This window comes from Malaclemys terrapin, chromosome 10 (genome assembly GCF_027887155.1).
Source record: "Malaclemys terrapin pileata isolate rMalTer1 chromosome 10, rMalTer1.hap1, whole genome shotgun sequence".
Classification (NCBI taxonomy): domain Eukaryota; kingdom Metazoa; phylum Chordata; order Testudines; family Emydidae; genus Malaclemys; species Malaclemys terrapin.
In genome coordinates, this window is record NC_071514.1 from 57,555,357 (window position 1) to 57,570,862 (window position 15,506).

Consider the following 15,506-nt stretch of genomic DNA (forward strand, 5'->3'; position numbering starts at 1 on the left):
CACTGTGTTTTACAATGTAGTAACATCAGAGCAGAGCTCTCTTCTGCTTTGTGAAGAAACTCCTAAATGTTCTCCCTATAACTGCTGCTGTACTGGTTTTCCCCGACACTTCTGAAATGGGTAGGCTCTCATGCAGAATGATTGACTTCTTTCACATTGTCCACCGCTTCTACCAGTTCAAAATGTTCGTTCCAGACTGTAGCTCCACAGTGCCTTTCCACCTATTCTCCAACTGCCTCATAAAGCGTTAAGACCACCTTCATCTAATCACAAAATCTGAAAAGGGCACTTCAGATGATCTGCTGCTGATCAGTTAAGTGGCTGCAGTGCTCTTTCCACATTACTATTGGGGAGAGTAGAGTTCTGTGCACTATTTATTGGAAACTTTTTTGAATAGGAACAGCCATCAGCATTTTTCATCAGGGAGCAGCTCAGTGTACAGCATTAGGCAGGGAAATGAATTTTAAAAATGGGCACCATTTAAAAACAAAATATGTTAAATGTCAGTGGTAGAAGATTTAAACATTTTGATTATCCCCAGCAATGGTCATCTCCTGCAGATAGGTGCTGCTGTTCACAGGAAGCCTTTTCAATTTCATATTTTCAAGAATCATATCTACATAGCTATAAACTGAACACAAATTTTAAGACATGATGCCTCAGTAGCTCATTTTTCAATAAATAGAAGTTAGAAATTCACCCATTATGGCATGATTCCTCTATTTTCACTTGGCCCTTCTCCACATAACTGGTACATTCAGTATTGAAGTGTTTCATAATGCTTAAAAAGTTTCAGTGCTTTTCTCTCTCAACTTCCAGTTGTGCTACCACAGCAGACTATCTAGGAGCTCTTTGGCTCACTTTTCTAGTTTGTTTTTCCATTGCTCAGACAAGCAATCTTATCCCAGTTCCATATATTATCAGCATGATGGAACCAGACTGCCCGAGATCTGTTCTCATTTTACTACAGCTTCAAAAACAACCCGTGGCGCGAGGCAGCTTTTCTCCATCCACCTGCCTTAAAATCATAATTCCCCAGTGCTTTTTAGAATGTTCATCTGTGCAGTTTTAAAGCCCAGAGTATTTCACTGATCTCATCATTCTTTGCTTTTCATTTTAAAGTCTCTGGCCTCCGCATCAAGGTTTTCTGACCAGTTATAGCAAATAGCCTGTGTCTCCTGAATCTGTTTAGTACACAGGAAAATAGAGTTCCCAGCCTCATGCTCATGGATGAATTTCTCTTTCCACTTCACATTTGGGTCTTGCCCCTTTGCCTGTTCCTATTTGCTCTTTTTTCATGATGCAATGACCAGTTTACCATCTTAAGGCCTGGGTGAAGCAGCTTCCTTTCCACTAGCATGGGCCATTGTATACAATGAGCCCCTGGATCATTCAGTGTGGGACTGCAAACATTTCACAGGTAGATGCTTTTCACAAAGGACTTAATATAGGAGAGATCAGAAACTTCATGGCTGTTAGAGCCGGTAACTACTGCTTAGAGATTGCAGTTAGTACAGGTTTCACTGTGCAGGAAGCATACTTACACACTTTCCACTTACTGCAAGCAGGTTCTTGCTCTAGAGTTTCCACTGTAGCCCTGAAGGTGGAAGATCACAATGCTTTCCATTCTGTGCACCCTACAGAATCCTTTCCCTCATCCTACATCCCCCTTCATACCCACTTTTGAGTTAGCACAATATAATGAGTGAAGTCAGTGATTCTCAGACAACAGTCTAGAAATTGTCCAGGGAATCTCTCTTGGCAGCATGAAACCCTTCACCCTAGGGACCTCAAATGACAGTGAATCACTAGGAAGCTGGGCAGTGTTGGTCTATGAAAAGCTAGTTAGCTCGCTCTCTCACACATGTACGTGTGATAAGAATGTTGGGAAACAAGTCAATGAAGTCATTTAAGAAGCATTTCCCACAACTTCCTTCCAGATTTGGGACCCTCAATGAAATCACTTTATTTCCACTAGTCTGTTCCTCAAAAACTTATTGGAGGGGAAATCTATTGCATTTTCTCCTCCCAACTGCCTCTGATGCATGTACCTGCCCACTCCCCACCTCCTTCATATGTACACCAGCTCTTTGCTCACTATTCTTTTGGTAGTGGAGAAGCAAGATCTATACATCAGGCGGGGTTCTAGGGGAGACAGACACAGACACTTGGGACTGTTGGAGACAAGGATTAAAGATCTATATAAAGGACTAAGGAATAAGGGCAAGCAGGCAAGGGCTTAGAAAAGTCAGACACACAATAAGAAAAAAAAAATCTGCATTCCTCTCCCTAGTTTATCGCTTTTCTACATGCCATAGATTTATCTAATCTCTCCAGGACAGGGACCTGTCCTCTTAAATGTCTGTAAAGCACCCAATACTGTAGGGTACTATAAAAATAAAGCTACATCACAGAACAAAGCCATTCATAGCTACCCATGCATGCCTCAAAAAACAATGACCTAGCATAAGTGCTCTCAAATATGACATATTAGGCTGTGATCTCATAGCTAAGGAAGGTCAAGTATCCAGAAGAGAGTTTTCTGAGGCATAACATAAAATAAGTGCTAACCTTATTGAACGCTAGGTTCAAGCAACCTACCCACAGGAACCCTAATCCTAGGTCCAAACACTCTACCCATAGGAACTCTACAAGAATGATTAAAGGTCTAGAGAACATGACCTATGAAGGAAGGCTGAAAGAATTGGGTTTGTTTAGTTTGGAAAAGAGAAGACTGAGACGGGACATGATAGCAGTCGTCAGGTATCTAAAAGGGTATCATAAGGAGGTGGGAGAAAACTTCTTCATCTCAGCCTCTAAGGATAGAACAAGAAGTAATGGGCTTAAAGTGCAGCAAGGGAGGTTTAGGTTGGACATTAGGAAAAAGTTCCTGTCAGGGTGGTTAAACACTGGAATAAATTGCCTAGGGAGGTTGTGGAATCTCCATCTCTGGAGATATTTAAGAGTAGGTTAGATAAATGTCTACCAGGGATGGTCTAGACAGTATTTGGTCCTGCCATAAGGGCTGAGGACTGGACTCGATGACTTCTTGAGGTCCCTTCCAGTCCTAGAGTCTATTAATCTATGAAAACCCTAGGCATTATAACACTAACACTAGGATGGGGAGCCCAACATATAGGAACCCTAAGCCTAGCTCCATGGATCCTATCGATAGGAACCCTAAACCTAGCTCCACAGACCCTACCCATAGGAACCATATCCCAGCTCCTTGCACCCTGCTAATAGGAACCCTAACCCTAGCTTAAAGTGCCCTAATCATGAACTGTAACCCTAAATCCACATCACCTACCCAAAGGAACCATAATCCTATTTCCAAGTCACAGAAACATAAGAACCCTAACCCCAGTTCCAAATAGCTTATCCAAAAGACCCTAATCTTAGAGCAGAGAGACCTAGAAGAACCCTATTCCTAGCTCCAAGTACCCTACCCATAGAAACCATAACCCTAGCTCCAAGTACCCTACCTGTAGGAACACTAATTCAAGGCAAAGAGCCCTACCTATAGGAACCCTAACCCTAGTGCCAAGTACACCCCACCCCCAGGAACCCTAGCACCAAGTACTCTACCCACAGGAACCCTAGCCTTAGGATGGGGATCCCTAACTATAGGAACCTCACCCTACCTGCAAGTACTGTACCTATAGGAACCCCAACCCTACCCCTGGGAACCCTAACCCTAGCTCCAAATACATGATTCATAGGAATATCCTTAAATCCACGTACTCTAGCTCACAAGAACCCTAATACTAGTTCCAAGTACCTTACCCACAGGACCCTAACCCTGGTGTCCCTCCCTCCCCCCTCATAGGAATCCTAACGCTAGCCCAAAGTATCCCCATAGGAACCCTAACCTTAGCACCAAGTTCCTACCCATATGAACTCTAACCTTAGATCACGGAGACCTACTCACAAGAATCCTAATGCTAGCTCCAAGTACCCTGTCCAAAGAAATCCTAACCCAAGCTCTAAATACCCTACCCATAGGAAACATAACCCTAGCTTCAAGTACCTGATCAGACCTTCAAAAGCCCCACATTCACCACCATGCCAATTCCAAATTTTTGTTTCTGAATGCAAGATCACTGGTGAACATTCCAACCGGCTGCAGCAGAAAGCTCTACTATCCCATGAAGAACTCTTGGGTCCAGGAAAGAGCAGCGGCAGAATTTAAGCTTTGGCATCACAGAAGGATATGGGGGTTGGTGAAACTGCTAACACGGTTTTGCTAAGGCCATAATTTTTGTATCTTTCAAATAGTCTTCATATTATACTTTTATCTTGGATGGCAAGATTCGTCTTTGATTTTTCTTTGGAGAGCTCAGGTCAGGAAGTGAGCCCAGATGTCCCTATTCCTGATGAGGTTATTTAGTTTGTACACTGGTACTTCAGAAAGATGTTATGGAGTGATGTTAACAATAAAATTTTGATAATACACTGTAATACTTACTTTTTTTTTTCAAGCTGTAAGGCTTGTGAGTTAAGTGAAAGAGGATGGTAGTATTTATCAGGTAGTGGTGGTTGCAGTGTACTTTCCAGTATTTCACTGAAATGGCTCCATGTCTATAGGTAGTGACACTGTCATAGCACATAGCTAATGTCTGTTTGCCAAAACTAATTGCAGATAGGCCAAGTTCCTCTAGTTGAGCATAGACCACTGCATGCAGAACTATTTTGAATTGTATGAAGCACACCTTGGGTCTCTCTCACAGAGTTTGATTTTTACGGGATTCAGTCCTGTCATTTGTCTGAGAAAGACATGTTAGGGTTCTCCTTGCCTGCCTTATTTTGTGTTATTATTGTGGGGGTGCACTAAGCCTTCCTATGACAAGTCGGTAGGCTTGGGAAATAAGATGGGCTGTGATCGTATACCTAGGAACACAATTATATATTGGGTGGATGAGGGAGCTTATCTATACCAATATTTTGAGAGAGACCTGCTTAATATATTCCAGCAGAGCTTAGAGACCCCAACCTACTTATAAGGTTTCTAGTGCTGCGAAAAGGGTATATGGGACTTCCCTTGGGATTTGGGGGAATAGAAAGGAAAGACATTTCAGAGTGTTATTTCTCTTCAGAATTAGAGCAATAGCTAATAATCTCCCAACTTCCAAAATGAACGCTAAGGCAGTCTGAAACATCTCACTCTCTTTCATGGAGCCAGTAAGTGAGCTATATAACCAACAATATGTGTATCATAACTACTGAATACTTCAGAGCAAGGTGCAAGTACTATATTACTACTGCAGACACTGATAAAGTCCCCATCGTTATGGTGTATGGGTTACTCTGGGGGAATACTGCATCACTGTGCACGCGCAGAATTCATGTCCCCTGCAGATTTCTTTGTTTCCCCATGGAAAAATGACTTCTGACAGGGAAGCAAAGGGAAGCTGCAAGAGCAGTCACGTGCCCCTCCCCGGCAGCACAGGCAGGTCGATTCAGGTGCCCAGAGCAACCTGTAGAGACGTAAATCACCGCTGTGGGGGGAGGATGTGCAGTCGTGCATGAGAGAGAGAGAGAGAGAGACACACACACACACACACAGATACACACTCTGTCCCTCTCACTTGCTATTGCAGTGAGCGCCTCGTGGAGGAGCAAGGGCTTCAGGGTGTTTCTGAGGAGATAAGTGTGGGGCAGGCTCTGTGGCCTCAGGCAGAGCAGAACGTAGCAGCCTGTCTGCTTACTGAATTGTTCCCATTCTCTATGAATTCATCCAGGAGTATAAAACAGGTGTAAAAGTTTTAAGGCTCCTCTGCATTGCCAGAGTGGTGTAAAGGCCTTATAAATGCTTATTGTCCTTTATTGATTAGAACTGGTCTACGTTTTTGAACTGAAAAAAATTCCTATCAAAATGTGCTCCATGAACTGTTTGCTACTGATCTTTCTGAAGATGGTAAGTAGCCAATATAAATTGTGAGTTTGATTCCCCAGCCTTCACTTGCTCTTCAGTCGCCTATGATGTAACATGGAGCATATGGCTGCACATATTTGTTGACTAATAACTAGAAATAAAGGGTCAAACCTAGCTACATTACTATTAGGCAAGGGGGTCTGGGGATTTCTTCCAATGCTCCTCACTCCCGTTCTCCATCCACTGTATTGTAGTTTAAATAAATTACCAAAATAATCAAAACCAGTGTGATTATAGTGTTATTTTGACAAATAAAATATGCAGAATTTTAAAATCTTGTGAGCAGAATGCCCCCAGAAGTAGTGGGTGCACTTCATGGGCCTTAAGTTAAAATGCAAAAACATTAAGATTTGGATCACTCAATGATTACCTGTTCTTTTCATTCCCTCTGAAGGACCTGTCATTGGCCACTATCAGAAGACAGGATACTGGGCTAGATGGATCATTGGTCTCACCCAGTATGGACATGCTTATGTTCTAACATTTCCTACATGCTAGCAAGACACCTTCTAGGAGCACTATTACTTTAAGGGCAGAGACAATGGAAACTTTACCAAGAGGCTAAATGCACGGAGTAACAGTCAGCAGGAAGCCTGTGAAAAGCTGGATGTCTGAATGCGGCCAGGCTCGGGTTTATACATCTTTGGCCAAAGCCAGTTCTGCAATCTTGAACACCCTATCCTTGCTCACTGTAGCCTTGCCCTTGGGACAAGTTAGCTTTATCATTGCACATGAACATAAGCTTTGTGGTGAGCAAGGAACGAAGAGGAAGTCTCTTCTAAATTGGGCCCTAAGCGATTTAGGATCTTGGAGAACCTTGAATTTCACCTGAAAGTTTCACCAACAAGCACTGCAGCATGCAAGTCACAGGTATAACATGTTCCTACCCATCCACTCTGCTCAAACAGTTGGCTGTCATATTTTGCACCAGTGTTCATTTTTGAGTTAAGCAGCCTTCACGCTTAATCCTAGGTAGGGCACACTGCAGCCTCAAGATGGCAATCTTTCAGCTAGCATACAAAGAAAAGATGGCATTTTTGGCCACATTTGCCATCTGGGAATCTTGAGCAGAAAGGAGTCCATCAACAACCTGAGATTGTAGACCCTTTTGCCAATGGATAGGTAAATGTCCTCAACTGAGAGAGCAGTGAGACTTCAACAGTTCCTCAAAATGCTTTCCCCTGCCAGCCAGCATCTCCTCCATTGTGTATATATACACCGAACATAAGCCAGAATGGCTTTTGTCCAGATCCCCATCTCTGCCAAACCAAGACAATATAAGCTGTAGAACCAAGTGTCATTAGCATATGGATGATACTATAGCTAATGCCATCTCAAAAACTTAAGCAGGCAAAACTGGGCGTTAATTACACTAGAATAGTCCAGTACTAGGTCTTTGTAACCGAGCACACATAGTTTGATGGAGACTGATCGGGATGGGGGTGGGGCAGGAGAGGTGTTTTCAGCTGTCTTACTAATATTTTTCAGGTTTATTGTCTTCAGCCACGGCACTTATCTCCACCTAGATGCATCACTTTTTACTTTTGTATAGGTTTCAGAGTGGTAGCCGTGTTTGTCTATATCAGCAAAAACAACAAGGAATCCTTGTGGCACCTTAGAGACTAGCACATTTATTTAGGCAAAAGCTTTCGTGGGCTAAAACCTGCTTCATCAGATGCATGGAGTGGAAAATACAGTGGGCAGGTATAAAAATACAGCACATGAAAAGATGGGAGTTGCCTTACCGACTGGGGGGTCAGTGCTAACGAGGCCAATTCAATTAGGAGGATATTCAACCCTTCTTGTCAACTGTTGGAAATGGGCCACATCCATCCTAATTGCATTGGCCTTGTTAGTACTGACCCCCCAGTCGGTAAGGAAACTCCCATCTTTTCATGTGCTGTATTTTTATACCTGCCCACTGTATTTTCCACTCCATGCATCTGATGAAGCGGGTTTTAGCCCACGAAAGCTTTTGCCTAAATAAATGTGCTAGTCTCTAAGGTGCCACAAGGATTCCTTGTTGTTTTTACTTTTGTATACTAATCTAAACAATTAAATAAGATAAAAGCTAACTATGGAATAAATTACTTTATTTCTGCAACCATGAAATTTCTCCTTCCCAGCTTGCTGAAGTTTAAGGCAACTGGTTTAAGAATCTAATCTCAAATCTGGTTGTAAGATGAGAAAATTTTCCCATTTTTTGGCATAAGCAAACAGATCTAAACATATGCATTCTCCACAAGGTCCAGTATGAGATATAACAGAGCTATAGGAGGCATCCATTTCTTCTCTTGATTAGTGGAGTTTATAAGAAAATTGAGGTGGAAGGACAGTATTAATTTCTGCTCCAACTTCAAGTTGCACACACCCATCAGTTAGGGTAACCAGGATTTTTAAATCCTGTGATTATCCACCAGGAAATGATTACATTTCACAAGCTGGGTTTTTGGCTGTTCCAGTCTGCCACATGATAGGATTTTTCCTAACCTGAACTCCAGAATCATGTGATAAACCACTTTTATTTTGTAGCTTTGGCCTCCTAACTTGCTATCTGTCCACTAATCTCAAGTAGAGCATTCCAGATCTACGACCAGTTTTTCTAAAGCTGTCGTTTGGACAAAATCCCCCTCTCCCTGTCCAAACCTACCACAAAATATTTTCCTTAGTTATAACCAAGAATTACAGTGATCGAGGTGCAGGAATGAAAATATCCATTCTTTGACTACTAACAACTTTAGCTCACAAGAAATCATAACTAATCAGCTCATAAAGACACCATTTTTACATTATTTGAAAGCCAGTAGCCTCCATTTTATTGGTATGCAGCTTCCATTTCTAGTCCTGGCTGGTTACATGACCTCAGTCCTTAAAGGGACAGTGAAGCTTTGACATTATGCTTTGAAAAAGTGACAATTAAAAAATAAAACTTCCATTTCCTGTCAGAGCATCTTGTTAATGCGCGTGTCCTCACTTTTGTTTAAGTCCTTCAAAAAAGTAAAGGGTTTTTCTACTTATTGGTGTTCATAACGAGTTTTTTTTTGTTTTTTGGTGTTTTCCCCTTGCTAAATGACTACACAGGGAAATAGCGAAACTGACTAAAAATGACTTCAAATATAAAAAATAAACAACACAGCAGGGTGGTGGTGGTGGTAGTGTTTGCTAACATTTCAGTTCCAGGAATCTTAAGTTATTTGTAATAACAGCAGGTATGTAATTGTCAGACTAGTGATTGTTCTCATTTTGGCATGTGCCTTTATCACAAAACGCTACTTCATAGAAAAATGCCCTACAGTAACTTTACCACCCCGTGTTGCACAGTCTTCCCAAATGTAAAACAAGCACATTTTATGCCATCAGACATCATAAAGTGTTCTCTTTATGAGTGACGCAAATAAAACCACTTTATATTTATGGCAGGAGAAACAAGAGAGACCACAAACTATACTTGAAAAATGTTGACAGTTGCACTAACATTAACAGGCACACCTACGCCCATGCAAGAGATCAACTACCCAGAACTCCCTGTCACAGCAGCACTTAAAATCAAAACATGCTTGAGAAGGTCTTTGCAGCCCTCAAACACCCACATGAGAAGCTACATCATAGAATAATAGTTATATATAGATAATATAAGGCAATCTTTCTCAGAGCTACACCTTATTATGCTAGCATAAAACTCTTCCAGGAAAGCCCTGTGATTTAAAGGCCAACATTGTCATCAGATGAAGAGAGTGGGTACGTACTGATCTTCTGTCCCAAAAAATTTCACAAAGAAGCACTTCTTTCCACGAGGCTTCTTCAGGTCTTTAGGCGGATTAACGATCTGAGGGGCAAAGACAGGAGACAGTGTTAGTTAGAGAGGCAGCAATAGAATTCTGTGGCTTTTTGAAGTTTTCAGGCTATGAAAAAGAAATCGACTTCATGGTTCTTTGCTAAAAAATATTTTTAAAGTAAAATGGTGGTGGGGAGTGGGCTTGTACTGGTAGCAAAGGTCTTCCTCCCAAGCACACAATCCATATATTTCTTTGTTACTCACAGCACTATGCCTAGAGTTAGCATCAATCACCCTATCGCATTATAGGCTTAGCCTGCAGTTCAAGGAGATAAGATTGGACTTTTGTCACAGCTGTTGTGAATTCCATGATTTTCATGGGTTTTTTTGTTTTAAATAGTCATGCCTTTGGGTGTTGTGGGGCTTTTGGACCTGAGAGAGAGGACAGATGTGAGTAAAGATAAATGAACTTCACTGTAAGCTACAAAGTTATACCTGTGTTGCATGAGCTCAGGCACACGCATCAGTATAATTTTAGTGAGGTTTTACTGTTCCAAAAGATCAGCAACATGAGGTTCTCCCTATCCCTTAGGAGTAAATTATCTTTTTAAAATTTGGAAAACCAGGCTGGGTTTACAGAGCTTTGCTCCCATAAGGCAACTATTACCTAAGGCCTAGTCTTCAATACAGAAAAGGGTGTTTCTCTCAGAGTTAAAATGTGAATGAAGACAAGGTGGTTGTAATTTTAACACAAGTTACTAGAACAAGTTAAACCATAGACTCTCAAAGTCTTCACATGAGTTAGCAGATCACATTAAAATCTACAAATTGCTTTGTCTTCTTTTGGATTTTAACTCAAGCTAACAAGTTAGGAAAACACTTTTTTTTTTGTCCTGAAGACCTCGCCTATATTGTTAAGTCAGCACATGTATCTACACTAAAAGCTGAAAATAGAACACTTCTTTGGGAGTATATAAACAGTGCCTACAATCTGACTTTAAACACAAAATCTTCTTTCCATATCTAGAACTTTTATCCACAATCACCCAAGTGTCTTCTCCCAAAGAAGATGACAAAACTGTAACTTTAAGTATTAGTTTGGGAATCTGGACTCTCCTCTCCTGATACAATCAGTTCCAGATTCTGACAATTTGGTTTGTACTGCTTTTCATTCCATCTGAACTAACAGCTGTTACTGACAGACTGAACTTCTGAGTCAAGTAAAATCCCTGATGCATAGTCTGGTTCACAATTAAGGCCAAAAAGCTTCTTAGCTAAAAATTAAAGACGAAAACGATAATAATCTTAAATCTTCACTGGAATTATTTTCATGAACTGCTCCCTTCAGGATAGAAGCAGACTCACCTTTCCTGGCCAAGGAGGATACCGGCCCAGCTTCCCCCTAAGGAAAAACAAAAAGATCAGCCACTAGCATCAGAAAAGACAGTTGCTCCACTTCTATCTGCTTCCACTGCAATTTATTTTCAAAAGTCAGAGCTTACACAATATAACCACAAAGCCTACCAGGACAAAAAGAACTGTTCAGCTTGGAAGAGCACTCACCAATGCTCCCAAGTGCCATGTGAGTAGACGGCTGTGGCCATGCTGAGCCGCAATGAAGTCTGCATGGGTACAGGGGACCACTCACATGGAGAACATTACAGGATCAGGGCCTAAGTCATTAAGAATAGAGATGGTAAAGCTAGCACCTGGAAGATCAGTACTAAAGCTCTTAGTACTTTGGTAAAACTGGATGACATTTCTTTCCTCCCTTACAAACGTCTAGTTTAATTGCCTGCATCAATACGAAATCCAGAGTTTGGATTCATAACTTAAGACTTTTCAGGACAGAACAGTCTAATAAGCGTCATATGTTTCCAATTCATGTAGCTGTGATTCCTAAAATGTACTATTTTATAATTTAAGATAAGAATGTCTATATCAAAGGTTGCAAGGTTACTTCCATTATCACTTTTTTCAGCCGCTCATCATGCTCCTAAGATTTGTGAAACATACTGTAGGCCCACTAGAAACACAGAAAAGTTTATTTCCTGCCTTTGCAAGTTTCATCACAAAGTCTAAGCCAAAGCATTTCCTCACAGAAGGGGGTCGGGGGTCGGTGTCAGCATGAAAGCATAGTCTTCCTACCCCTGTCACACAGGCTTCAAATGTTCACAAAACCTTATCTGGCATCAGTCACTGTCTTGCATGAGACTGGCAGAGAATCCTTAGTGTCTGCCAGTTCCTGAACTAAAATTCTCAGCAAGTAGCATGTCAACATCCATGAGGTGAGGCTTCCGCAGAGAGGGCAAGCTGGTGATGACAAAAACACTGCTTAGAAGGACACTAACCACGACTTTCTTTTACTATTGCATCCATCAATTCTCCTTTTATCAAGGTTATTCTGCTTTCCCATCTCCCTCCAAGTCCTATGGCTATAGCTCTTTTTGGGTGGGCCTAGCGGCTGTGCCTTGACTACATGGCCATGTATCAAACTCAAAAGCTGGATGATCTGCATTCAGAAACATCACTAACAGCAGTGCACTCCCAAAACACTCATTTGAAACAAGTTCAGCTAAAGGAATCAACCTTTACTTACTTTGCTATATAAATTAGACAACTTCACACCACTGTCAATGTTTCGGATGAGAAACTGCAGTTGTCAGCCTGGACCACGCACTTCTTTTTATCTGGGATATAAATATAAATGCATACACTTGCGTGTTGGGGATTAGCTATTTGTTGCAGGCCCTAGTGTGATGCCTAACCCGTCATTCAATGCCATCTAGAAGCACAGTGAAGCCTGTACACTTTAGGAGCAGTGCTAACAAGCTTTGAAGGAGGCCCCATCAGTCCTTCCGAGCTGGAAGCATAGAGACCATAACTCCTCAATTGTGTTGGGGGATAAAGCACAGGTGACAGGGGAAAGTTGCTCCTGTGAGCTCCAACAGGGATATCCCAACCTGGAAAAAAAAATCCCATTCCTATATTGTGTTGCTTATCACATAAATCACTCCCTATAAGTGGCACCCAGATCTTAATGATTACCCCCCCTTCCTTGCCCTTCTCACAACCCCCAGGTGACTCCTGTATATCCAGCAACATCCTCCAAGCAATCATCCCATTGCCTCATTCCTCTACTTTTGCTGTTCTTTAGATGGTTTTCTCACCCTGTCTTCTGGCTCCAAAAATGGTAAGGCAATGATTCTCTATCCCTTTTACTCCTAAAGACTCCCACGTAACAGCACATTACCCACCCCACGGGCAAAGCCTGCCCCACATTGCACCCTGAAATAGAGACCCATTGCTCTGTACCCCACCCTTTCCTCAACCCAATACCTCCTGACCAATCGAGGCTCTGATGCTATTCTGCCCCCCCCCCCAAGAATCCCCCCAAACCCATACAACTCCCCCATCAACTCTCTGTCCCCAGTGATGTGTAGGCAACAGGCCAGTGCTCTGCACCATCTCGCCACTGTCACCGCTCCAAACTGACACCTCTTGTTCAACTGCTCGGCCCGCTCCTGGGGCAAGTGTCCCAGCTCTCACCCTGCTTTCTGCCCTGACCCGTCCAGAACAACAGCCCGGGCCGCTTCACATCGGGAAGGCGGGGCTCGCTCCCAACCCCTTCGTCAACACTTCAGGGTGAGAGAGCCCGGCTTACCCCACCCGGGTGCGACCCTCACCGGTACCACCTATACCCTCCCCCCAACCCTACGTCTGCCCGCTAACGTTACAGGCAGCCCGGTACCGCCCCCGCTCCGGTACCACCCAGCCCCCGCTCTCTCCCTCCACTCCCGTATCACCCAACCCCACCCCCCTGCAGGGCTAGCTCCTGCCAACCCCCGCGCCCGCTGCCCCAGCCTCCCGGCCCCCACACTCACCACACCAAGTCTCCGAGCCGCAGACTCACAGCCGCCATCTTACCGACTCAGCCAGCAGCAGCACGGCGCAGGGGCTGCCGGGACGGGCCGGAGGGGCACCACCCACGCCGCGGACAGCCTCAGCGGAGGGGGCGGTGCCACCGGGATAGGGCAGACCGCATCACGTGATCCAGGCGCGCTGTCACCGCGCCGCTCCCTCCGCGCGTGACTGCCCTCTCCCCGCCCATTGGGCTCGGGAGTATCACGTGACCCTGCTCGGCCGCCTCGGCGCGGGGTAGCGCCTCCGGCACGTGATACGGGAGCAGGGAACGGATCCGGCCTGGGAGTGAGCGGAGGCGGTCGAGCTTGGAGCGCGGGTAAGTCCGAGCCTGAGCGGGACAGAGCCTGGCGCACAGGCACCTCCCTTGGGTAGCGGTGTGACTGGGTCAAGCCTTGTCCGCTTCCCACCGGGGTCGGCGCGGGTAGCCGGCCCAGGTCCCTCTCCTGGCCGCCCCCGGGGGCGGCGCGGGGCAGCCTCGGGCGCACCAGCTACAGGGGATCCCAGTGCCTCCCCTAGAGCCACTGTTCTCCTTTCTTTCCGCCCTCGTTACCTTTCCCTGGGCTCTCCTGGGGCGTCTATCCCGAAAGGCCCTCCCTCCCCCCGGGCAATCTGGGGTCTCATTCCCTTGGGCTTGGATCAGATACACGGCCTGAGGGTGTCCCCATTCCCTGGGGCTGCATCGGGCAGCTGGGCCATAGGCTCCCCCATTCTCTAGGGGCGAGGTGGAGCATGTGAGGCAGCAGGTGGTATCTTCCCCCAGTGGGTTTGTGGCCTGGAAGCTCTCTGGGGATCAGCTTCTGAGCCGGGTACCTGTTGTCACTGAGGTGACTTATTTTTAGGCTTTTTCCTGAGCTTACACACTTATCTGAGCTGGATTGTGGGGTGGTGTCATCCCCTCCAAAAAAAAAAATCCATTTGTGTTTTAGCTGGCTCTTTATTTTCCTTTCCAGTCAGAAATGTGAAGAAGTTTCTTTGGGAGGCAGTCTTGTGAGTGCTGATCTTCGGGCATGGACCAGGCATCTGACAGTAGCAAGCATGCGTCTGTGCCCAATGCAGAGGAGGAACAGGTGTATTTGGCTCTCCTTGCATCTTGATATCTGCCATCAAGGGCAACGCTCTGATGCAACGTGGCACAGTCCAGACCGACATTTGTGACAAAGGAGTGTTCAGGCATATTAAAACTGGTTTTCTGGAGGTTGCACTGTGCACCAGATTATTGTTTTCCTTTCTCGCCACCCTGTAGAAATGGAGTTTTGCACCATTAAAGCGGTAACGTTATAGATGGACCGACATTAAAATGTAGGGGCCCGCAAACTTCAGAGGTATTTCTGCTCTGAGAATCAGCCTTTCTCTGATGAATGCAGCAAGCTGTGAGAGAGCCAGTTTTTGCCATTCCTTAAAGAAACCTCCAACTCAATAATCTTTTCTGCTTCCAATGTGCTCCTGTATCCTTAAACATCTCTGTGTTTGTCCTTGTGATTGAAATCCCCATGTATGCACATGCACAAGGTTTCACCAGAACTTCTCTGAACTAATGGAAACCATGCCATGAGACCTGCTAAGACTTGCTAATAGCCATGACGGAACCCCACAGGGTTCAGTTCACCTCTTTGCCAGGTCCACTAAGCAACACTTTCTTGAAGAAGCCTCGTAAAGAGGACGTTGCAGGAGCAGAGCAGCCCCAGGACTCAGCTGCAGCAGCAGTTCGCATCACACTCACCCTGTTTGAGCCAGATCACAAACGGTGCCCGGAGTTCTTCTACCCAGAGCTTCTGAAGAATACTCGAGGGAAAGTGAAAGGTATTTCCTCAGGAGACAAGGTGAGCACCTAATAACATACACTTTTCAACTAAAGATTTCAGATTGCTTCAC

At 44.4% G+C, this 15,506-nt stretch overlaps 2 protein-coding genes and 1 long non-coding RNA gene across 6 annotated transcripts in view; 2 read left to right on the forward strand and 1 right to left on the reverse strand.

Annotated features, from left to right (window-relative positions):
• Window positions 1-7,539, forward strand: part of LOC128843862 (uncharacterized) — a 37,971-nt gene extending 30,432 nt beyond the window's left edge. Inside the window, exon 3 of the long non-coding RNA XR_008446376.1 lies at window positions 6,330-7,539. This is a non-coding gene — a long non-coding RNA (uncharacterized LOC128843862). The remainder of the gene's footprint in view (window positions 1-6,329) is intronic.
• The window catches only part of GLYR1 (glyoxylate reductase 1 homolog), a 34,087-nt gene extending 20,405 nt beyond the window's left edge, over window positions 1-13,682 (reverse strand). For 3 of the 4 annotated variants that reach the window (XM_054040946.1, XM_054040945.1, XM_054040944.1), the window contains exons 1-3: window positions 13,595-13,682; window positions 11,076-11,112; window positions 9,682-9,761 (exon numbers count right to left, since the gene is read on the reverse strand). In XM_054040946.1, coding sequence (XP_053896921.1) covers window positions 9,682-9,761; window positions 11,076-11,112; window positions 13,595-13,632 — 155 coding nt within the window. In that variant the 5' untranslated portion in view covers window positions 13,633-13,682. Of the gene's footprint in view, window positions 1-9,681; window positions 9,762-11,075; window positions 11,113-12,309; window positions 12,401-13,594 lie in introns of all 4 variants that reach the window. The other variant, XM_054040947.1, reaches the window with a different exon arrangement.
• Window positions 13,683-13,895: 213 nt separating this feature from the next.
• Window positions 13,896-15,506, forward strand: part of UBN1 (ubinuclein 1) — a 34,337-nt gene continuing 32,726 nt past the window's right edge. Inside the window, exons 1-2 of the mRNA XM_054042895.1 lie at window positions 13,896-13,950; window positions 14,585-15,454. Of these exons, the coding sequence (XP_053898870.1) occupies window positions 15,212-15,454 (243 nt within the window). The 5' untranslated portion in view covers window positions 13,896-13,950; window positions 14,585-15,211. The remainder of the gene's footprint in view (window positions 13,951-14,584; window positions 15,455-15,506) is intronic.